Below are 22,916 nucleotides of genomic sequence, written 5' to 3' on the forward strand. Positions count from 1 at the left end.
TTATAAGAATAATAACAACAACAACGTCATTGTTTCTTTTACTTTTTTTTTTGTGTGAAACAATAACAATATTTTTAAGATCAACTTTTTGTCACAGTCATCATTTGTTTTGATATCTGGTTTATTTTCCTTCGCCCCCTACTTTTATTCTATATTTTAGTGAATTTAGTCATTATTGGTTGATCTTTGATTATCACTTTATATAGAGGCTACATTAACACACAAATCGAACTAACAGAGCACTAACACTTACTATTTTTCCATCGATTACTAATCACATACATTATGGGTGTTTTGGGTAAGATATTTTCACTGTCAAGTAATTTGGCACAACTTGAACACCAACAGAAGCAACAACAACAACAGCAACCACCACCACTGACGAAATTACTACTGAAGCAATCGCCACCACAACCACCACCTCCAGTCAAAACGAAGCCTTCCCCTTCTAATGGAACTACCGTACCAGATGAGGACGATGAGATACTATCTCAGGTTGAAAACGATATTGTGACACCATTACGACAAATCAAACAACCGCAACCACAGCATCCGACTTCTGTCAATACCCCTACTGTAAACAGTGTACGATCAAACAACTCATCACCAAGATTAATTAAAACAAGATCTGTATCACCTTCCAACGGGTTATCATCATCCACCACTTCCCCAATGCTGTTGGAATTATTAGAAGATAAATTGAAGAATCATCAAATAGCATCCCCTACAGGATCTTCAACACAACCTGTGGCAATTTCTTCAAATGACAAACCATCGACAGGTAGACCTTCTCCAACAGTATCGCGTACATCATCTTTTAGAAAACCACCATCTAGAGCCACGTCAGTCAAAACTAGATCAAATTCAGTGTCATCAACAAATTTATCAGGATCTTCTACAAACACCAACCCTGTCAACAACTTGCCTAGATTCGTTATGCTAGAAAGTGGCAACCACGAACATCATTTAAGATCAGCAAAACGTCAAGAGAAACTTTCCAACATGTTGAAAGATTTGCTTGGAGCTAAAAAATTACGTGGAGAAGCCAAAAGTGCTGTACCAGATATCTTTCAAGGTGCCATGCAGTCTTCAACTAGTCAATTACTGCAACAGCAACAACAACAGCCGCAGCCAGTTAAACCTCCTACATTATTTGCTGGTTTGGTCAATAGTGTCAAGAATAGCACTAGTCCATATCATCAACCAGGAACCACTGATGTGGTTTGCAGCACTCCCCTTTCTGCTGCTACCGGCACGTCAGCTAATGGTATCGATTGCCGTTCATTTGCAGAAAAGTATGGTAGATGCCAAGAGGTTGTCGGGCGTGGATCCTTTGGTGTTGTTCGTATATCACACAAAAAGTTGGATTCAACATCAACTACAGAAAAATTATTTGCTGTCAAAGAATTCAAAAGAAAACCAAATGAAAGCGAAAAGAAGTATAATCGTAGATTAACTTCGGAATTTTGTATTTCGTCCTCGTTAAAACATAACAATATCATTGATACTTTGGATTTATTAAAAGATGCTAAAGGTGATTATTGTGAAGTTATGGAATTTTGTTCTGGAGGTGATTTGTATACTTTGATTATAGCTGCAGGGAAGCTAGAATATGCTGAAGCTGATTGTTTTTTCAAACAGTTGATACGAGGAGTCAATTATATGCATGATATGGGTGTTGCCCATCGAGATTTGAAGCCAGAGAATTTGTTGTTGACTCAAAATGGGGTATTGAAAATCACCGATTTTGGCAATAGTGAATGTTTTAAAATGGCTTGGGAAAACGAAATTCAATACTCTGATGGTATATGTGGTTCATCACCTTACATTGCTCCTGAAGAATATAACCAAGAATCATTTGATCCAAGATGTGTTGATATATGGTCATGTGGAGTAATTTACATGGCAATGAGAACAGGAAGACAATTGTGGAAATTGGCCGACCCTAAGAAAGATGAATTTTTCGAAGAATATTTAGTGAAAAGAAAAGAATCTAGTGGGTATGAACCAATTGAAAGTTTGAAACGAGCACGTTGTCGAAATGTGATTTATTCAATATTAGATCCTAAACCTGAAAGAAGAATCACTGGGAAACAAATTTTAAGTAGTGAATGGGGTAGAGAAATTAAAGTTTGTGAAGCTGGTGAAGGTCACTTGAATGAATTGGGTAAACAGTAGAAAGTAATTTAAATAAAAGAATAAGATACACCAAGAAGTCAGTTTTCCTCACTGTCTTTCATTTCTTTCATTTTTATACATTATTGTTTTTTTTATTTTTCATATATATTTAATAAAGGAGTTGGTTTGGGTTTTTTCATTTTATTAATGTAGTGATATCTAGGCGAGAAGAAATTATTCTGTCGTGTGCTGCACGTCGATGTAAGTGGACGTACCACGTTGAGCTTCCACGATGTCAGTTGATTGGATCGCAGAAACTCCGGTGTATTAAGCGTGCGAAAGAATTTTATTTATAGTTTTTTTCTTCAGTTGATGACGCGTATCTTGAAATAAACAAACGAAAGGACAAGGAAAAAAAAAAAGTTTGAGAATTTTAATATATTGAGTAAAGTGGTAGTGGAAGTGGTTGCTATTTTAGGTATTTTTTACACGAATTAAGAAAATGTTTCATCAAATTTTTGTTATTGTTATTTTTTTTTTTTTTAGTAGAGGCTGTTGTTGTTGTTGTTGTAAAGAATTCTTGATTATTGGGAATTTTTATTCAAAGCAATTGATTTCTTTAACTTATTGAACATAGCTACTCCTTTTTCTTAAACAAGATTTTGTTGGAATTTTCTTCAGTTTATTACTGTCTACAATTATAGAGACTTGACTTATTTCCTAGGTATGTATTTTCCAGTCTACACCCCCCTTTCCCCCTTTCAGTCAGATGTTTGATCTACATTCAAAACAACATGTTTACTAACCAACTATAGAACACACACATCCCAAGCCAAGACCAACACTTATTGCAAATGGTAGAGTTATCTGATTATCAACGTCAAGAAAAAGTCGGAGAAGGTACTTATGGGGTTGTTTATAAAGCATTAGATACCAAGCACAATAATAGAGTTGTTGCATTAAAGAAAATTCGATTAGAATCAGAAGATGAAGGTGTACCTAGTACCGCCATTAGAGAAATCTCGTTATTAAAAGAAATGAAAGATGATAATATCGTTCGATTATATGATATTATTCATTCAGATTCTCATAAATTATATTTAGTATTTGAATTTTTGGATTTAGATTTAAAGAAATATATGGAAAGTATTCCTCAAGGAGTTGGACTAGGGGCTAATATGATAAAAAGATTTATGAATCAATTAATTCGAGGTATTAAACATTGTCATTCTCATCGAGTTTTACATCGTGATTTAAAACCACAAAATTTATTGATTGATAAAGAAGGGAATTTAAAATTAGCAGATTTTGGATTAGCTCGAGCATTTGGAGTTCCATTAAGAGCATATACTCATGAAGTTGTCACTTTATGGTATCGAGCTCCCGAAATCTTGTTAGGAGGGAAACAATATTCCACTGGGGTAGATATGTGGTCTGTTGGATGTATATTTGCTGAAATGTGTAATAGGAAACCATTATTTCCTGGTGATTCAGAAATTGATGAAATTTTCCGAATTTTCCGAATTTTAGGAACACCTAATGAAGAAATTTGGCCTGATGTTAATTATTTACCAGATTTTAAATCAAGTTTCCCTCAATGGAAAAAGAAACCTTTGAGTGAAGCAGTTCCAAGTTTGGATGCTAATGGAATTGATCTTTTGGATCAAATGTTGGTGTATGATCCAAGTAGAAGAATAAGTGCTAAACGAGCTTTAATTCATCCTTATTTTAATGATAATGATGATCGTGATCATAACAATTATAATGAAGATAATATTGGGATTGACAAACACCAAAACATGCAATAAATCTTGTCGCCTCCTCAATAAAATATCGACATCGAAAAGAAAAAACGGAAAAAAAATCAAACTGTCAGATTTTAAATTAGATTTATAGGTTTAGATATGTTACAAGTAAACGATTGCTTTTCAGGATATTCAGGGTTCATCCCCGTTTAATTTTTTTTAGCCGTATTGTTGCAGTGAAGATTTGTAATGTCTCACACTAATCAGGAATAAACTTTGCTTTTTATATTAAACACATTTAAAACATGTATCAAGAGAAGTTTAGCTATTTGTATGAAGCAATAGATCATAAGAGTGTATATTGCTTTCCTTCATTGCAGGTAACAAATCCAAGATAAAGTTTTGCAGTTAATAAGAAACTACAACTCTGTCATCAGTAAAAATAATCTTTATATTCTTCACTAAAGCACATCATTTTTGTACATTACTCGTTTCCATTGTTTAATAATTGTTAACAAGCTCTGACAACAAATGTAAGACATCTTTTGTTGCAAAAATGGTGATGGTTTCTATGCAAAGTATACATTTATACTGGGTAGTGTAATAAAGCCCAATAATTGGTAGTAAAAAAAATGAAAGTATAAGGAAATAAAGAAAAGAGAAAAAAAAATTACACTTTATAACAACTGCCTAACTAAACCCATAAACTGATACATCATGGCATATGAACATAATAACCAATCAAACGGTTCAGAAGGGTATGGTTCATACTCTTATAATGGAAAAGATGAATATTATCTGAATAATTATCGTGGTAGTGGTGGTGGTGGTTATCGTGGCAGCCGAGGACGAGTGTCACGAGGTAATAATTATTATGGCAATAGCTATCGAGGTGGATCTAGTAGAGGAGGTGGAGGATATTATAAGAGTTATAACAACAACTATTATGGCGGAAGAGGTGGAGGACACCGATCATATTCTAATTATCATGATCAAGGAAATGATACAGCAGGTTCGTCAACAACGTCATCACAAAATGGAGAATACGAATCTCAAGATAATACACAAGAAACTGAACATTCATATTCATCACGACCTCATATTTCTGGATTCCATCGTGGTTCATATCGAGGTGGGTTTAGAGGAAGTTATCGAGGACGTGGCGGTGGCAGTTTCAATAATGGATTAGCAGCAACAGCATCACCAACGACAACACGTCATTATAAAGATATAATAAATGAAAATAAATTGAAAAATTTCAATAATCCATGGATAAATATTATGAGAATTGAAGATGAACCAACTCAAAATAAATTAGAAAAAAGTTATAACGATATGACTGAATTGGATTCTAGTATACTTGAATTACAAAAATCAAAACTAAAATTGGAAATGTCAATGTCATTAATTGAAAAACAAATAGATAAAGAAGGGTTACATGTAGAATTAACAAATGAAAAACTAGAAGAATTTGCTTATTTGTAAATAGTCGGTGTAGGGTTTGATTTGTTTTGGGTATATTTTATTTTATTTAGTTTTAGTGTATTAATTATGTTTTTAATTTCGGATACTTTAAACGTCGTGTGTAAGTTTAGGACCACCACCCGCGCGTCTTTTCCGCCCACGGAGAAAAATTGTTGGTGTTTCCTGAAAAAAAAAAGGGATGGAAGAAAAACACACACACATAAATCTCCTTCTTTCTTGAAACATACAACAAACAACTTAAAAATGCCTTTCACTCAATTCTTGGATAAATATTCAGATAATTTGGCTATTCAATATGCTATTATTTTTGCATTGTTATTAGGAGTTTTCAAATTGACTGTGTTTTCACTCAAATTTGCTTCATTAATATACGATATATTTTTAGCACCAGCAACCGATTTCTCCAAATACGGTGCTGCCAGTGGGAAATGGGCTGTTGTTACCGGTGCTTCCGATGGTATTGGTAAAGAATATGCTTTTCAGTTGGCCAAAAAGGGTTTCAGCATTGTCTTAGTTTCAAGAACACAATCAAAATTAGAGTTGATTGCCACAGAAATTGAAAGTAAATATAAAGTTAACACAAAAATTGTTGCATTTGATGCTTCTACAGACGATGAAGAAAACTATTTAAAATTGGAAAAAGCTGTGTTTGATTTACCTGTTACCATATTGATTAATAATGTCGGGCAATCCCACTCTATTCCAGTTCCATTCTTGAAAACTGAAAAGAAAGAATTGAAAGATATTATTACTATTAACACTACTGCCACTTTAAGAATCACTCAAATTGTTGCTCCAATTATTGTCTCTACCGTTGAAAACCCACACCCAAAACAATTGCGTGGTTTGATTTTAACTATGGGTTCATTTGGTGGGTTATTACCAACACCATACTTGGCCACTTATTCCGGTTCAAAATCCTTTTTGCAAGCCTGGTCTGCTGCCTTGGCTGGTGAATTACAAGCTGATCATGTTGATGTTGAATTGGTCATTTCTTATTTAGTTGCTTCTGCCATGTCCAAAATTAAACGTACTTCCTTAAGTATTCCAAACCCTAAACAATTTGTCACTTCTACTTTGAATGGTGTTGGCCGTCGTAATGGTGCTCAAGAAAGATTTGCAACTTCAACTCCATACTGGACTCATGCCTTGATGCATTTTGCAATCGATAATACTGTTGGTGTTTATTCAAAAATTGCTAACAAATTGAACTTGCAAATGCATCAATCTATCCGTCGAAGAGCTCTAAAGAAGGCTGCTAGATTGGCTGCTGCTGCTGAAAAGAAAGATTAAGCACGCGGGGACAACTGAATAGGAAATAATGTATAGCTTATTTTAAAGTGTATATCATTGTGTAGAAGGTTCTAGAAGAATATAGAATCTTCGACTTCGAGAGAAACCAAACAATATTCTTTTTTCTTCTGGTGAATTCTACTTCTCTCCCATAGTTAACGTCTCTTCCGGATTTTTTTTCTCTCTCGCTCACGCACAATAGGTCGATACTGTCAGGACATTTTTTTTTCTTTCCCCTTTCCTTTTCTTCCTTTTCGTTGCTATTTTATAATCCTTAATTTCCATTTGATAGACATTTTTAATTATTATTCATTTCTTTTCTTTTGGTTTTCATTTTCATAACCCTAAAAGAGTCAATTGATTTTAATTTAATATCAAAAATAGAATAATTGCATAATGGTTAAAGATAAGAAACTTTATGATTTATTAGGTGTTGATCCATCTGCCAATGATCAAGAAATTAAAAAAGCATATAGAAAAGCTGCATTGAAATACCATCCAGATAAACCTACTGGTGATACTGAAAAGTTTAAAGAAATTTCTGAAGCATTTGATATATTATCCAATGCCGATAAGAGAGAAATCTATGATAATTATGGTTTAGAAGCAGCTAGGGGGAATGCACCAGCCGGAGATGCAGGGAATCCATTTGCTGGTGCAGGAGGGGCAGGAGGACCTCAATTCAATTTCAATACTGGAGGACCAGGAGGATTCCGTTCAAGTACATTTTCCAATGCTGATGCATTCAATATCTTTTCACAAATGGGTGGTTTTGGTATGGGAGATGATCACGGATTCACATATAGTTCAAGTGGTGCCGGAGGTAATCCATTTGGTGGAGCTGGATTCGGTGGTGGAATGCCAGGAGGGTTTGGTGGCGGAAGAGCACGACAAAGACCAGAACCAGATGTTGTTTCCATGCCCTTACCAGTTAGTTTGGAAGATTTGTATAAAGGTGCTACTAAGAAATTAAAGATTACAAGAAAGAATTCTAATGGTACTAAAGAACAAAAGATGATTGAAGTGAATATAAAAGCAGGTTGGAAATCAGGAACAAAGATTAATTTTGCCAACGAAGGTGATTATCAACCAGAATGTGGAGCAAGACAAACTATTCAATTTGTGATTGAAGAAAAACCAAACCCAGTTTTCAAGAGAGAAGGTAATAATTTGAAAATGAATGTGACATTAACATTCAAAGAATCATTGTGTGGATTTGACAAAGATGTGACAACATTGGATGGTAGAAGAATCCCATTATCCAGATCACAACCAATACAACCAGGCACAACTTCGACTTACCCTGGTTTAGGTATGCCAATAAGTAAGAGTCCTGGACAAAGAGGTGATTTAGAAATTGTATATAAGGTGGATTATCCTGTCTCCTTGACTCCAGCTCAAAAGAAGGCCATCCAAGACAATTTCTAAATATTGTATAATAAGTATAGGAGTAGAGAATAATGCATACGATAATATCATTATTAGTAATTTAGTTAATGTTTTTAAAGTATTGAAATTGTAGACTGTGTTACTCAATAGTAAATATTATCTCCGGTGATTGAATGTATCTGTAATGTTAGTTTGAAGGTGGCAACAAATGTGATTTTCGCAAATCCCCAATTCTTTCTGTTGTAAATATTCTTTCTCTTTCTTTCCGCATCTAAAAAATGTGTGAAACTCCTATTTCACCAGAACTATTCTTTATTACTTTGTCCAAATATACTCCGCTCATTAACAAAACTCCCATCCAATAGACAACTACTTCTTCAATGTCAGTCATATTAGCTTCTGCAGGGTATGACCATACCATACGATTTTGGGATGCCTTGACTGGAGTGTGTTCAAGAACCATTCAACATCCAGAATCACAAGTGAACCGATTAGAAATAACATCAGATAAACGATTTTTGGCAGCAGCAGGGAATCTATACGTTAAATTATATGATATAAGACAAACGGGGAATTCGGGAAATGGGGCAAACGGTACAACAAATACTTCAGCTTCAACAAGTTCATCAAATCAAAACAATTCTAATAACAACCCAGTAATGACATTTGAAGGACACAAAAACAATGTCACATCTTTACAATTCCAAGCTGATAATAAATGGATGGTTACTTCACTGGAAGATGGAACAGTAAAAGTATGGGATGTACGGTCACCATCAGTGCAAAGAAATTATAAACATCAATGTCCTGTTAATGAAGTTGTCATCCATCCAAATCAAGGTGAATTAATTAGTTGTGATCAAGACGGTAATATTCGAGTGTGGGATTTAGGAGAAAACCTGTGCACTCATCATTTAATTCCCGAAGATGATGTACCCATAAACTCATTATCAGTGGCCAGTGATGGATCGATGTTAGTTGCAGGAAACAATAAAGGAAATTGTTATGTCTGGAAAATGCAAAATCAAAGAGATGCAACTGTTTTAACACCAGTAACGAAATTTAGATCGCACCTGAAATATATAACGAGAGTATTATTACTGACAGATATGAAACATTTGGCAACTTGTTCTGCTGATCATACAGCCAGGATTTGGTCAACAGAACAGAATTTCAATTTGGAAACTACTTTACAAGGACATCAGCGTTGGGTATGGGACTGTGCTTTTAGCGCTGATAGTGCGTATTTGGTGACGGCATGCTCTGACCATTATGTTAGATTGTGGGACTTGTCAAATAGTGAAACCGTGAGGCAATATAATGGCCATCATAAAGGTGCCGTATGTGTAGCATTAAATGATGTATAGACAAGTCACAATTGGTGAGTTTAATTTACAGAGAGTATGAGAGATACACTAGTTTTGAAATTTTGTTTAAAAGTATGAATCATATAAAATCATCCCTATCCATTCTGAAATCAACAATATCACCCATGGCATTTTTCACAGACATTTTATTGTCGCTTACAACAATGTTATTTAGATTTGCAAGCTCAAATAAGGCTTTTAAACATTCCGATAATGTGAGTTTATGGTTCAACACCCAAGAATCATAAATCTCCATGATTTCAATCAACTTATCTTCTATTTCCTCTTCACTGAAAATTGACTTTACTTGCTTGTAAAAATAGAAGGCACATTGGCAAAATACGCCCAAGCTGTTCCCGTTGAATAAACCTAAGATTGAATCAGTTTGAGGATTAAGATCTGAGTTGATGATAAACCTTATAATGTCAAATAGAAGATCTGCCATATCTAGAAACAAGCAATTATCAAATGCTAGCATTGATGACAAGTCTGAAGGAATATCCACACCAAAAAGCCTCTGTTGTTTGATTCTTAATCTATCAATTGCGTCTTTCAGTGATTTGATACGCCTACCACTATCAGCCAAGTCTAGTTCCCGAATAATAATACTAAAAGGGAAAGAATACATGGGGAAAGCCTTGTCTTGAATCACGACATCCATTAGCTCCTTAACAAGGTTCGTGCGTATTTCTGGGATTTCAAATTGGTGTATACCATCTACTAGCATTCTAATTAATTCCTGCAGCGTGAATCTTTCAATATAACTGACAAATTCTTTACTCAAATACCGGTAATAATCTTGATCGTTGAATGATAGACCATTACTAGAAAATATTACCAAAGACATAAAAAAATTCCTTATTTTGATATTTTTGGGGTAGATTGATTGATTCAAATTATTCAAACATATGGTACACAAATGTTGCCTCATAATCAAATTTGGTGATGTTAAAATTAGTTTGAAAGATGGGGATTTCACTTTATTGCCACATTTATTGCATTGAATACAGAAAAATGGATCATAGTCAAGCACACATAGACTACACAGACATCGGAAGTAAAATTGGGAAAATAATTCAAACTGTCTAATTTCTCGTGGCATTCCCAATGAGACATATGTGACAGTTAATTCTTCTCCGTTATTTATTGGTAATGTACTGACAATTTGAAATTCATTGCAATCGTTGGTAATTTGACAACAATTTGGAATACAACTATGATTTATCAAGGCAAAGTCTGGGTCTAGGGCAATACCTAGTTCTTGTCGTTGATAATTGAATAAAGTGAAGTAGTTTATAAACACTATTGCAACCAAATCATCAATAAATTTCCAGTTCTTTTTTGATACTTTGATGAGGTTTTTTTTGAACAAAGTAAGTCCAATTTCATGACCTATCAAGAAGTCTTTAATACTGGAAACAATACCCAACTTGAGTTTATCGGAAAAATGGCGTTTGCCTATATCGAATCTGATTTCTTTTTGATGAGTACACAAATTGGGGATTTTCTTATGAAATTCATCATCATACAAGTATGCAAGAAACACCCTAATAATAAGGTATGTTAATCCTTTTTCATATTGATTTAATGTCTTTGTATAAGTTGTGATGTAGGGTTGTAGAACTTTTTCAAATTTTACAATAAATTCTGGTTGTTTTGCACGATCATGATAATAAGCCGCCAATGGATTAATTGTTAACAATACTGATCCTGAAATAGTATAGCTTTTAGAAAGGATACCTCGTTTACCAGGGTGGTCTTTTTGTCCAAAAATAGAGATTCTATTGTTTGAGATTTGATCGTAAACTATTTGTGTCGAGTTTTCATCATTGGGGAAAATGTGTATTGATCTTGTTAATAACAATTCAATGAGTTTTCGTTTCCAATATTCTGATTCATCAACTGATTTTAAAGATTCAATACTATTTGAGGTTAGCTGGTATGTGATTAATATATCTGTTTGTGTGGACATTGAAGCGGTTTTGAGTTGGTTGATTTAGACGAAAAGGATTTGCAACCATATTCACATTTTTTTTGTTCAAGAATTATTATTTGATTTTCAAAAATCTTACAAACTAGAATTTGTGATTCGTCAAATGCATAGAAATATTGTAATGCAGTTTCCATTGTTTAAATATATATATATTTGTTTTGATACATTTGAAATATTGTATGTACCAAGTAGTATAAGACTAATGGCAAGGGCCAAATATATTTGATATACCAAAAACAAGAAAAGAATTGATATTTTGTAACTAGTATAATGGCTACTGTAATGGAACGAACAATTTGCAAGTAATTATTCATTGAAGAAAATAATAAATTCTATAATACAAATATATTTCAAATCTCTATAAATTAAATCCATTTTTTTAAAAAAACTTACCCACCCATTTATATAATTAACCTTAATTTCCTTTTGGTTTGATTTGTTGATTTTATTTTATAATAATTGATTTTACTCTTTGGGTAAATTCTTATTATTTTTTTTTCGTTGTTGTTGTTGTTGTTGTTATTATTATTATTATTCTGAATTATTCTTTTTCTTTTTTGGTTCAATTTAATAAATTATCAATATTTGTTTCAAAATTCAAGAGAGATTCAGTATGGCTTGGTTGTTGATATGGTTGAGATGTCTTGGCGTCAAAATCAAATGATGTCTCTAACAAGTCAATGTTGCCCAATGACTCTTCCTGTGTACCAGTCTCTTCTTGTATAACTGGATTCTGTTGTTGAGTTTGCGGTAATGATGATAATGATGGTGGTGGTAATTGAACATTCAATTGTTGTTGAGCAACAATTTCTTGTAAATCGTCTTGGAAAAATCCACCAACTTCAAAAGACCACGCCAAATATTCATCTATCCAGCATCTAACAATCCACCAAGCCCCAAATCCTTCTCCACCCAGCAAACTGATTTCCCTTAAACAAGTGGTCAACAAGTTAGATGCCAACAACAAAAATAGTCTTGTGTTCACTTCAGGGAATCTTGAAGGTAAATTGGAGATATAATTGGCAAAATCACTCATTGTTGGGGCTTGTTCATTGTCCAGTTTTACTTTTATCAAATTAACAACCTCACCTGTTAAAATATAGGTCAACGTGTCAATATTATTATCATTACAGGGCATTTCACGGCAAATTATTCCATGAATATCCAATTTCATCCAGTCTTGGGTCATGGTATTTTTTTCGTTGTCGTCATTCAATATTCTGGATGCTGGTTGTCCTGTCTCGATAACTTTAATTAATCTATTTAACAAATTGACAAAATGTTTGGCCAATTTCAATTTCATCATAACAAAATTTTGGGATACTTTAGAATTGATTAAAGAAGTGGATAAAGTTTTAATATATCCATCAGCAATTTGTTTTAATTGTAATAACTGTTCCTGTGGTATCAAGAGTTGCAACTGTAGCTTACTCAACATTCGGATCATTTTCTTATACATGATCAAATCACACTTCATAACCCATTCCGCTAAAGACTCTGTTGTGTAAAGTTTCAAGACTGGTGCAGTTAAAATATTATTAAATGTACTAAAGCTGGAAAATAACTTTTTCAATTGCATATATCGAAGTGCCTCAAAAATTGAATTAACATGGACTTTGTATAATGAATACAATGTGTCAGCAATATCATGATCGGCATCTTTTGATAAATAGGGATATATCGAAGGCAATTGTATTGGTTCATGGGGATTGGAACTCGTAGCCACATTACTGTTTAACAAGTAGAATAAATTAGGGATAAACTTCATGTGCAGAATCAGTGGAAGTTGGTCATTCAAAGATTTTGACATTGATATTGTTGGTGTATTTATTGGAGAAAATGACGGTGTGTGTGCCCTCGATATTATAGGTCCTGGTGATTCCTCGTACGAAACTGATGAGTTACATGACGACATGGGTGATTGATGACCAGCAAGTCCAGCCAGTGATGTGCTTGATCCTACTTGTGCTTGTTGATTATACTGTTCTTGACTTTGGTGTTTCTGTTTCTGTTGATAGTTCAACAATTGCAGTTGCATATTTTCATCACCTGTGAGTTTAATACCACAATAATGATATTTGGATTGTCCTCGCATACCTAATCTTCTTGTTGTAATGTTTGGATATAATATCTTTACTAGCTTACCAAAACTGGCAGGTGAAACTGGTGCTAAATTGTTGTCAGCACACACTTGCACATATCTGGCATATATTCTATTTCTGGGGATAACAGCGGTTGGAGCTAGGTCACATGAATTTAATAACCACACCATTCCAAACAACTGTCGTTGAGTTTCTTTATTTTCTTTCATTTTTGATTGTTCCAAACTGACACTGGTAGTAGTACTATCATTTTCTAATTGTTTTACCTTCTGTGCCAACTCTGAAAGTGGTATATTGGACGATCGTAGCGCTAATTGTTTCAATTCGTTTTCGCCTGTGTTTGGTGTTACAGATTCCAGTCGTTTTTGTTTCTTCCTTTTCTGAGGAGTGGTAATATTGGTGGCAGAATCATTATCTGCTGATGATGCTTCATGCATTGAATGGAAAGCTTGATAGGTAGGGGGTAGCAGGGATACAGATGCCTGTGAATAATGAGGTAGTTGTTGATAAGTTTGTGGCTGTGGATGCGGTTGAGGCTGTGCCTGTGATTGTGACTGTGATTGTGACTGTGATTGTCCGATATAAGGACTTGAGTAATCAAATTGGAATTGTGACTGCAGAGGTACATTTTGTTGATAATTAGTGGCATAAATTGGATGTGGTTCGTTAAGAAATGGTGCATTTGATGATTGAGCAAAATTCCCTATCTTTCGATAACTACTCTGTGGAGAACTGAATTGGTTATGGTATCCCTGATCCTGCTTTGAAAAAGTGGGTATCGAAGTTGAACTTGGAAATGCCGTTGTTGAAGGTGTCAAGTTTGATTGTTGAAACTGATGTAGATGCTGCTGCGCCTGTTGGTGCTCGTGATCCAGTTCTTGTTCCTGGCTTCGCTCTCGTTGTTGTCCCTGATCTGGGCCAGTAGAAGGTATTTGTGACGTCTGTTGCTGTAGTCGTGGATTATATGAATCATCGCCACCTCTATTTCGATTTTGAGGTGTCTGATCTGAGCTCATGTGGAATTTATGGTGCAATAATAGAAAAATCTCTCTTTACTGCAAATGGAAAACTTTTAAAGATACTTTGAATATAATTTGTATTTGTTTAAACATGAATAAAATTTCACAAATGAAGTTCCCCAATTAAGTTAAAATGTTTTCAAGGAATTTTTTTTAAATTTAACAGTTCGAAATAGTAAAGGGTTAGTTAACAATTTTTTTTTTTTTTAGTTCTGATTTGATTTGGTTTGATCTGGAATTCAAAGTGGGAAAAAGGAAAAAAAAAAAAAGAAATGGCGGATATTGTACAATGCAAACAATAAAAATATCACTATTCAAGTCTTTTGGTTGAAGAAAACCAAAAAAAGTCTAATTGTGTTCCAGATAATAATAATAAAAAAATTAAATGATTTCAAGGGTATTGGGCTGTTAAAATAATAATAATTATTCAAATCTTCTAATATTGGTTGAAAATAGATGTCTAGGTAATTTCAAAAAACACCCAATTTGAAAAGAATTATCAGTGGGTTTTATTAGCAGTGGTTGTGTCTTAATGATTGAATATACTTTATTATCAAGAGGCAAAGCCTGAAAACAGTTGAAATTAAAAAAAATCGATTAATAATATTATAAATTGAAAAGAAACTTGTATCTAACAAGTTCGCCCTCTTGATTGAAATTCAAATACTGTTGTGGCCAATAAAAGTAAAAAAATATATATAATGATATGATCCTTTAAAATACTGAAAATGGCAAAAAGAAACAAAAGAATATAAAAATAGAAGAAATTGTCTGTAAAAATCTTTCTTCTTCTAAAGGGTAAACGGTAGGGAATATATAATGTTTCAATTCAGCAAGTATTAATATTGCAAAAAAAAGGGGGAAGTAGGTGGTGGTGGAAGGGGGTGGTGGTGGAACCTTGTTTTAAAACCACTAGAATAATACTATTAATTCTTAAAACACGCCTAACTGAATACAAGATTTGTTGCTGATTAAAAAAAACAAGCAAAAAAACAACAAATGTAAAATTTTTGTAATAACAACAACCTTAAAATAAAGTGATAAAAGATTTCAAAATATCAGTGGATACTGTAGTTGTTGGCCTTTTTTTGGGTTGTTATTGTGTGTATATAAAGTAATCAAAATGTTGAATGATGATGATATACTTTATTGTTTGTTAATATAAAAATGGTTCACTAAAAAAAGATTTGGGGTAAGGTGGGACAGATCAAATATTATGTTTCAGATTAGGCAATGTAATTGAATTTCCCGTTTTTGATTTTTATTTTTCTCTCACTATTTGGTTTTGTTTTGCTGTCTCTTCCCTGGTCGAGTGTTAGTAATCCAATAAATGTATACTTGATTAAAGTGTGATCTTGTTAACACACCCTTCTTTTCTAATCTGTCTTGGTTGTTGTCAGACACTGTTATATCTGTCTCTCTATTTCAAGCAGCACTCGTGTACAAAGCTACCCACGTAAAACAACACTAATTAGATGCAGATGGGCGAATTTTTAACTGAATCTTTGATGTCAATATTAGACCCTTCGATTCGATAAATTAAATGTCTCGCAAGTGTAGTTGTAAACACTAATTTGGGTTCTTTTAATCGTAGATTGATGATTATTTGGAAAAACAAAGCCTCTAGAACCAACTTGGTTGTCAATTGAGTTGAAAGTTAATCCCAATTAGAATTGATTCTACTTTAAAGTTCACACAATAGAAGGATTAACACGAGTTATGGAGAATATTGAAAGAAGAAAAGAAAGAAAGATTAAAAGTTTTTCCAAGAGAAAGAGGAAAATACAAAAAGAGGGAAAAAGAGTTTGACTGGTTGTAAAATGTGGCTAATGGATAATTCTTACAATTGTATTTCTCAATTTGTTTACTAAAACTTTTTGCTTACAAAGTTTAGATACATGATTTTTATGTGTATTTGTATCGTTATTAAATTGGTTAGTTTTGCAATGAAAGGGTAAATCGCCATTGAATGTGAATGCAAACGATATTACAGCTATATGTTCTGTAACAAATTACGTTTAGAGGGAGAGAAAAGTGGGTCATGTTCGGAGTCTAATCAGCTGAAACATGGTCATCCCTTATTTTGAATCTATAGATGTTGATTTACATCATTATATTAGTCAGTATTTCGTGTATTCTGGTATATAATTTAACCCTAATTATAAAGAGCAAGTGCTGATACAATTGAAATCACAACAACAAAAGCCAGAAATAGAATCAAAAACAAGAACAAACTCAACTTTGTTTTAATTCTTGCTTTCTTTCTTCTGTTAACTTAAAAAGATACATGAAACAAGATGCATCAACTACTATAAGCAGAAGTGAATGACAATACGGAATTCAATCGAGTGTATAATGGACGGTTGTTAATGTAATTGCATGAAACACAACTGAAAATCTGGTAGTACTCTACTACCCAACTGCATAAATAAAGAAATATGCAAATTTTAAAAATATTGACACTCCAATTGTTCTTCGGAGTTTGTTCTCAACATGTGTGCATGTTTTAATGTTGTTTTTAAAACTTCGAATCTGTGTGGTGTTTATTCGTCCACACTCAAGTTAAGGTAATATTCACACCGGTTTGGTGTTACTGCCACCTTTTCTGCCGATTGTGCTTGATTTTATTTCTTTTTTTTTTTTCTTTTTTGCAGCACTTCGAACCGAAAACACATGCAAATACGACCATGCCAGCAATCATCAAATGCACCTGCGTCAGGTCTCAATTGGTTTAGTTAGTGATTGCTTAATAAGTTTCTTGTTGTTTTTTTGTATCACACCTCCAATACCGAATTATAAGGTTAAATTGAATAGATTTGCTTTTTTTGCTTCTGATTTTTTTACTCTGCAACTAACTACTATTATAAGAACAATTGATAAACATTTATTCAACCTTAAATACAATAAGGTTGATTGTAATGAATGTGGCTAATTGATAATATATAATTCATTGCTGCTGAAATATAATGAAATGTCACGCATTTTACCGAGCATTGTAATGCTTGGAGATGAAGAAATAGAGGCAATGGGATTAAAAACAAGTTCAAAGATTGTTTATTTGAGTTTTATTTGCCTTTGATTCAATTGATGACCACCATCTTAGTAATCTTATACATGGTTGAATTGCTGAAAAATTTTTTTTGAAATTTGTGAAAATTTCTTGTGAAAAAAAATTAGGTTATTAATTATTCTAGTTGAACAGCCCCCTCCCCCCTCCATAGCATTAAAAAGTTTGATTGTCAATGAAACACACGAAGGATACACATATAGGATTTCAACCATGATCATCCAGAACTCAAACTTACAATCATAATACAAATAGTTAAATAAACATTCATGCAAGGGGGTYMAAAAAAAGCGGTTTACTATGCAAAAGTTTATCACAGATAGATTAATTATTTTTGCTAATCATATATTTGAGAAGCTCTAGTGTTATCTCTATACTATGAGAACACAAAGAGTGCTAATTGCAATTGGCTACTAATACGAAGAGAACACCAAAGTGAATTTGGCAACCAAAAATTTAAAACTTTAGCCTTTGACCGCGTGTACACGACTATTTGAAAATATATTTTGTTCGTCCTCATCGCAGACCAAAATATTTTATTAAAAAATAGAAAAAAAAAATATTCAGAAATCATCTGAGTCCTTCTTCCACATTCAACAACATTATATTTATTTACAAAAAGAATTCAAGATGGCTATATTGAACTCAAACCCTGAAGTTCTTTTACGTAAAAGAAAAAATGCCGATAGGAAAAGAATCGAAAAGCAAGAACAAATTCGTGAACGACAACTCAACAAAAATAAATTGAAGAAAAAAAATCAGAATAAATTCATTCGTGCTGAAACATTAGTTAGTAATCATAAATCAAATGAATTAGAAAGAAAAAGAATCAAGAGTTTGATTAAAAAACAAAAGCAAACCCAACAACAACAAGAATCAGCAGCAGCAGACTCTGGTGATGCTAAATTATTATTTCTTATTAGAATTCCAAATCATACAAAAGGATTGAAACTTCCATCAAAAGTGTACAAAATTTTAAAAGATTTGAAATTAACTAGTGTGAATACTGGTACATTTGTAAAAGCTGATTCTCAAACCATGGATTCATTGAAATTTATTGCTCCTTATGTTCTTGTCGGACAACCATCATTAACATCAATACGAAAATTATTTCAAAAAAGAGCTAGAATAATGGTTCCTGATGAAGAACAAGAACAAGAAAAAACCACAAATGAACAAGAAGCTGGTCAACTGGAAGATTCAGAATCCGAAACCAAACAAAAAATCATAAAATTAGACAACAATCAATTAGTGGAAGATAAATTTGGTAATGATTTAGGATTGATTTGTATTGAAGATTTGATTCATGAAATTTCCCAACTTTCAGATAATTTCAATAGTATAACTAATTGGTTATTACCATTTCAATTGAATGCTCCAGTTAATGGATGGGGACCACAAGCTAAATTGGCTAGATTGCTTAAAGCTGATGAAAATAAACAAAAAATCAGTCTTGCTCAAGATTTCAAATTACAAGAAGTTGAAGATATTGATAAGATAATTGATGAACAAAATTAAGGGAAGCATCAGCGATATAGATAAAGATTAAATAGAAAGAGAAAAGAAAAGTTGAAGGTTCGAGTTTCGAGTTTCGAGTTTCTTTTTGCTTTTGGAATTTGTTTCTTTTATAATGTTACCAAACAACTAAATATATAATTATACTTAGAAAAGGAATGGAATTTAGTATTCGTAACTAGCCATTGATTTTCTCTAGAGTTGGTTTGTATATTCATGGCTTCAATCTGAAAAATAGGAGTCGTCATACAGGATATACGAAGTTTTGTTTTCATACCAATCTTTGTCACTTTCGTAAGTTTTGAAATCTTTTCGTATATATGAAGTAATAACACCTGTGTTAGTTCCAATTTTACCCAATTCGACGATTAGTCACATTCAACAAGGTTGAATAACTGAACAAGAATCTATAACATACAGTTTTACTCCTTGGTGGAATCAAGTACTCCGATGAAAGTGGAGAGAAACTCTGTTACCTATCTGCTTTACAAGCCTCCTACACACAAAGATATACAAATACTCATATACGCATATACGTCAATCAAAATATAGATTATTGTGTTTCCTGAAAGTTTACGATAACAATAGCATAAAACAGATAGAATCAAACTATCCGCTTAGTCATCACTACACCAAATAATAATATTGGTGACGGATAACATTTTGAAGAAAAAAGAAAATCTGTACGGTACCTAAAATGTCCAGCTGTGGCCACACTAATCAAACTAACAAAACATTAAATATCGGTTTTTCTTTGTCCACTTCTATCTTCTCCTCCTTAGATAAGTGGCATGATAAATATGTAGTCATGCCTAATATATGTTGAAATATCATTCTCTTGAAAGAAAAAAAAGAATATAGTTGAGTGTCAGAGAATACACAAAGCATGGTCTATATACAATTTTCTGCAGCATTATTGACATCATGAATTTGGCTGCACCAACCAAATTATAACAATAAAATTGGGTAGTAATGTAAGTCGATTGTGATACCTTATATTATATAAACAGTATATAAATGAATAAAGAACCGACCTTGCTGCGAAACGATCAACCTAAGTAAAGTAACCCTCTAGATGTAGTTGAAGATAACTGAATTCAACTATTCAATATGATACTCTAACTGTTCGTTGAAGTTATAAGTAAGTGTAATATTTTTTCCCGTACAAAACTTTTCTTAGACTTCTCGTCTCAGCAACTAGGCACTGCCCACCTCCCTTATATCCAGTTATGGAGTGGAAACTAACTCCGTACACTTGTCGCGCACAATTACCAAGAATGTAAGTTTCTCTATTCATAGCCTAATTGGGATACTCATAGTTTTGTGGAACCTATGACCTTCTTGTCAAATTATAATCATACTCCAACTAAACTAAATTAGACTAAAAAGTAAATCCCCCTCCACCCGCTTTTATTATTTCACACCAATCGTATCAAAGAACTTCCAAAAAGATAAAGAATACAAACGTCTTGAAATTTTTGCAAGACTGAGATTCAATATAATTCAATTGAAGATCAGCTTTGTGTATTTATTGTGATAAGATAATAAAGATACAGCTTTTCATTAACTCGGAATTACTTTGAGAACGTGAGGGGAGGGGGCATTTCTTCAAACCCAAAAATGAAAAGTGGTTTCGAACTGCCAGGATAGAAAAGAAGAAAGCACAATAGACGATAACTATTTATTAACAACAGTACGAGTTATTTAATGTTGTCTTCGGATAGAAAGAAAAGAGAGAAAACACTGAAACATTAACAGCAAATTACAGACCAAGTAAACATACTCAGTCCAGCCGTTTTTTCACCACAAGTTTCACCTCGGAATATTTCTCGGTAAACTAAAAATACAGACTAAAGCCCAACAAAAATTTTTAGTTTGTTTAAGAAAAATTGAAAAAAGAGGAGGATTCTAAACCTACGAACATATCCTGAAACAAGTTAAATGAGCAAATAAATTGGCAAGTTGGTTGGTTGGTTGGTTGGTTCTTGTTGCTGTATCACAACCATGACTTTAATATGCATAATTTATTATAATTGGTGATTTTCATTATTATTTTGTCGGTGTTCAATTTGGTCTAGCCCTCTTTTTTGTTGTTTCGTGTTTCAGAATCAAATTCCCTTTTTGAAACACCCCCTTTTTGTTTCAAAATTCTTGCAAATTTTGCAGTTTATTTTTGTAAGGGTGTCCATACGTAGAGCTTAAGTGTCTTTGTTGTTCAATGTCTATTCTTCTTTTCTCTGCCAGGCACGATCGACAGTGTATATACGACAGTAAAAAGAAAATCCCGAACTAAATACCGATTGCAAATCTTTAGGAATGGAAAGAAATGGTCAGAGAAAAAAGCGGAGTTTGAGAGAAAAAAAATTAAAAAAAGAAAGTGCTGTTACGTAATGCAATGGAGTTTGACTGGTATTTTGTCTAGCATTTTTTGATTGCCTGATTTTACTAAAAGGAATGGTATTTGCATATTCATTCATAGTTCTGCCTCAATTCTGTTACTATATAATATTACATATGTTCAGGCGTAGGAGTCGCATTTCCAGACATATTACACAAATAAAAATTATTTTCCTAGAATTACATTTATTATTTTCTTCCGACTTGCGGATAATATTTCATATTGACCTGTCAATTGCTATATAATATGTTTAGTAGCATAGATATAGCGTTGTAGGTTCTATATAGAAGCAACAATGTAAATTGTTTGAGTTATGGATACAAATACTACTTGCTCTCTATTCGAGGCAAAACAAGGCTAAATTGCAGAACAACATATTCAAAACCTTTTCTAACGACAACTTTAGCCGAAATGTAAGACAATTTTTCTCTAAGGCAGAGCCGCCCACTTCTTACCGCCTCATTACCAGACCCAAACACACATACATAAATGGTAAATGCAAAGCTAAAATAAACTTTTATAACCATTGCATTGTTTATTCATGAATTTTTATCCCCTCCTTATTATGGCAAAGAATTGTTGAGCCATCACATGAGGACAGACCCATGCATTTTTTTTAAAAATCATCCCAGATGTAACCAGGGCGGCCGGCCGCCTTACCCAAGGATAATAATTACCAAACTATACATCGTAATAATCACGTCATTAATCAAGCACCCCTTTCATGTTTCAAAACTTAACGAGAAACTTCACTTCTTAACCGAAGGAACAAGGGTTTGTTTGTTGTCTACTCCCTATTCCTGAGAAACTGAGCTAATAATAAAACAAAAAAAAACTCCGAACAAAGAGTTCTCAGAAGATATCCAAAAAAGTCTAGAGTCGAGAATGAGAAGAGTTTAACCATCAAGTGCGGAAAACAAAATCCGCAAAATTCTCGAGAACAAAGACCGAACTCTATTTTATTGGCTTTGACTGGAGACTATTATTGAGCAATTGGTCTTTTCTTTTTTTTTTTTCCGTTTTTGTTTGCCATTATACATGCATAAAAATTGTATTATTAGTGGAAGTGGCGATATTCTGAAATTGATTTTGAAATTACATGCACAAAATGCTAACCATGTAAGTAGAATCACGTGAAATGTAGCAACACGATTCATACATACATATAATAGCAAACATACTTGTAGTGGAAAGAAAATTAACATGATTTTGGTTTACTTTCTTCTTCTTGTGTTGAGTTGGTGCATATTTCTGCTATCCATGTCTGGGCAATACTTGCCCTATAAAAATTATTTAGAATACCATTAGAACAAGAAACTTCCAAAAGAAGAGAAGAAGAAAATAATAATTGTTGCTAGTTCGTCTACCCAAAAGATAGAGTATTTTAAAATTATTTCTGGTATTGTTTTGTGTAATGTAAATTGG

The 22,916-nt window shown here is 33.1% G+C and overlaps 9 protein-coding genes across 9 annotated transcripts; 7 read left to right on the forward strand and 2 right to left on the reverse strand. All coding sequences in view use genetic code 12, as the record gives it.

The window, feature by feature from the left end:
* Positions 1–285: 285 nt before the first annotated feature.
* CAALFM_CR06040WA (serine/threonine protein kinase) lies at positions 286–2,178 on the forward strand (the record flags this gene model as incomplete). Its single annotated transcript, XM_708391.2, has 1 exon — positions 286–2,178. The coding sequence occupies one exon, from the start codon at positions 286–288 to the stop codon at positions 2,176–2,178; it is 1,893 nt and encodes a 630-aa protein (XP_713484.2).
* Positions 2,179–2,972: 794 nt separating this feature from the next.
* On the forward strand, positions 2,973–3,926 carry CDC28 (cyclin-dependent serine/threonine-protein kinase; the record flags this gene model as incomplete). The annotated part of the gene is made up of 1 exon (XM_708393.1): positions 2,973–3,926. One exon carries the CDS (start codon positions 2,973–2,975, stop codon positions 3,924–3,926), a length of 954 nt encoding a protein of 317 aa, XP_713486.1.
* Positions 3,927–4,580: 654 nt separating this feature from the next.
* On the forward strand, positions 4,581–5,348 carry CAALFM_CR06060WA (uncharacterized protein; the record flags this gene model as incomplete). The annotated part of the gene is made up of 1 exon (XM_441044.2): positions 4,581–5,348. The coding sequence occupies one exon, from the start codon at positions 4,581–4,583 to the stop codon at positions 5,346–5,348; it is 768 nt and encodes a 255-aa protein (XP_441044.2).
* Positions 5,349–5,414: 66 nt separating this feature from the next.
* On the forward strand, positions 5,415–6,641 carry CAALFM_CR06070WA (ketoreductase; the record flags this gene model as incomplete). The annotated part of the gene is made up of 1 exon (XM_708395.2): positions 5,415–6,641. One exon carries the CDS (start codon positions 5,415–5,417, stop codon positions 6,639–6,641), a length of 1,227 nt encoding a protein of 408 aa, XP_713488.2.
* A 396-nt stretch (positions 6,642–7,037) lies between these two features.
* On the forward strand, positions 7,038–8,069 carry SIS1 (type II HSP40 co-chaperone; the record flags this gene model as incomplete). Its single annotated transcript, XM_708396.2, has 1 exon — positions 7,038–8,069. The coding sequence occupies one exon, from the start codon at positions 7,038–7,040 to the stop codon at positions 8,067–8,069; it is 1,032 nt and encodes a 343-aa protein (XP_713489.1).
* Positions 8,070–8,410: 341 nt separating this feature from the next.
* On the forward strand, positions 8,411–9,397 carry CAALFM_CR06090WA (TOR complex subunit; the record flags this gene model as incomplete). Its single annotated transcript, XM_441049.2, has 1 exon — positions 8,411–9,397. One exon carries the CDS (start codon positions 8,411–8,413, stop codon positions 9,395–9,397), a length of 987 nt encoding a protein of 328 aa, XP_441049.1.
* Positions 9,398–9,476: 79 nt separating this feature from the next.
* On the reverse strand, positions 9,477–11,369 carry CAALFM_CR06100CA (uncharacterized protein; the record flags this gene model as incomplete). The annotated part of the gene is made up of 1 exon (XM_708397.2): positions 9,477–11,369. One exon carries the CDS (start codon positions 11,367–11,369, stop codon positions 9,477–9,479), a length of 1,893 nt encoding a protein of 630 aa, XP_713490.2.
* A 583-nt stretch (positions 11,370–11,952) lies between these two features.
* RFX1 (Rfx1p) lies at positions 11,953–14,508 on the reverse strand (the record flags this gene model as incomplete). The annotated part of the gene is made up of 1 exon (XM_708399.2): positions 11,953–14,508. The coding sequence occupies one exon, from the start codon at positions 14,506–14,508 to the stop codon at positions 11,953–11,955; it is 2,556 nt and encodes an 851-aa protein (XP_713492.2).
* Positions 14,509–18,208: 3,700 nt separating this feature from the next.
* Positions 18,209–19,096, forward strand: RPL7 (Rpl7p; the record flags this gene model as incomplete). The annotated part of the gene is made up of 1 exon (XM_441054.1): positions 18,209–19,096. One exon carries the CDS (start codon positions 18,209–18,211, stop codon positions 19,094–19,096), a length of 888 nt encoding a protein of 295 aa, XP_441054.1.
* Positions 19,097–22,916: the final 3,820 nt, after the last annotated feature.

The sequence above is a fragment of the Candida albicans genome, chromosome R, assembly GCF_000182965.3.
Source record: "Candida albicans SC5314 chromosome R, complete sequence".
NCBI lineage: Eukaryota > Fungi > Ascomycota > Pichiomycetes > Serinales > Debaryomycetaceae > Candida > Candida albicans.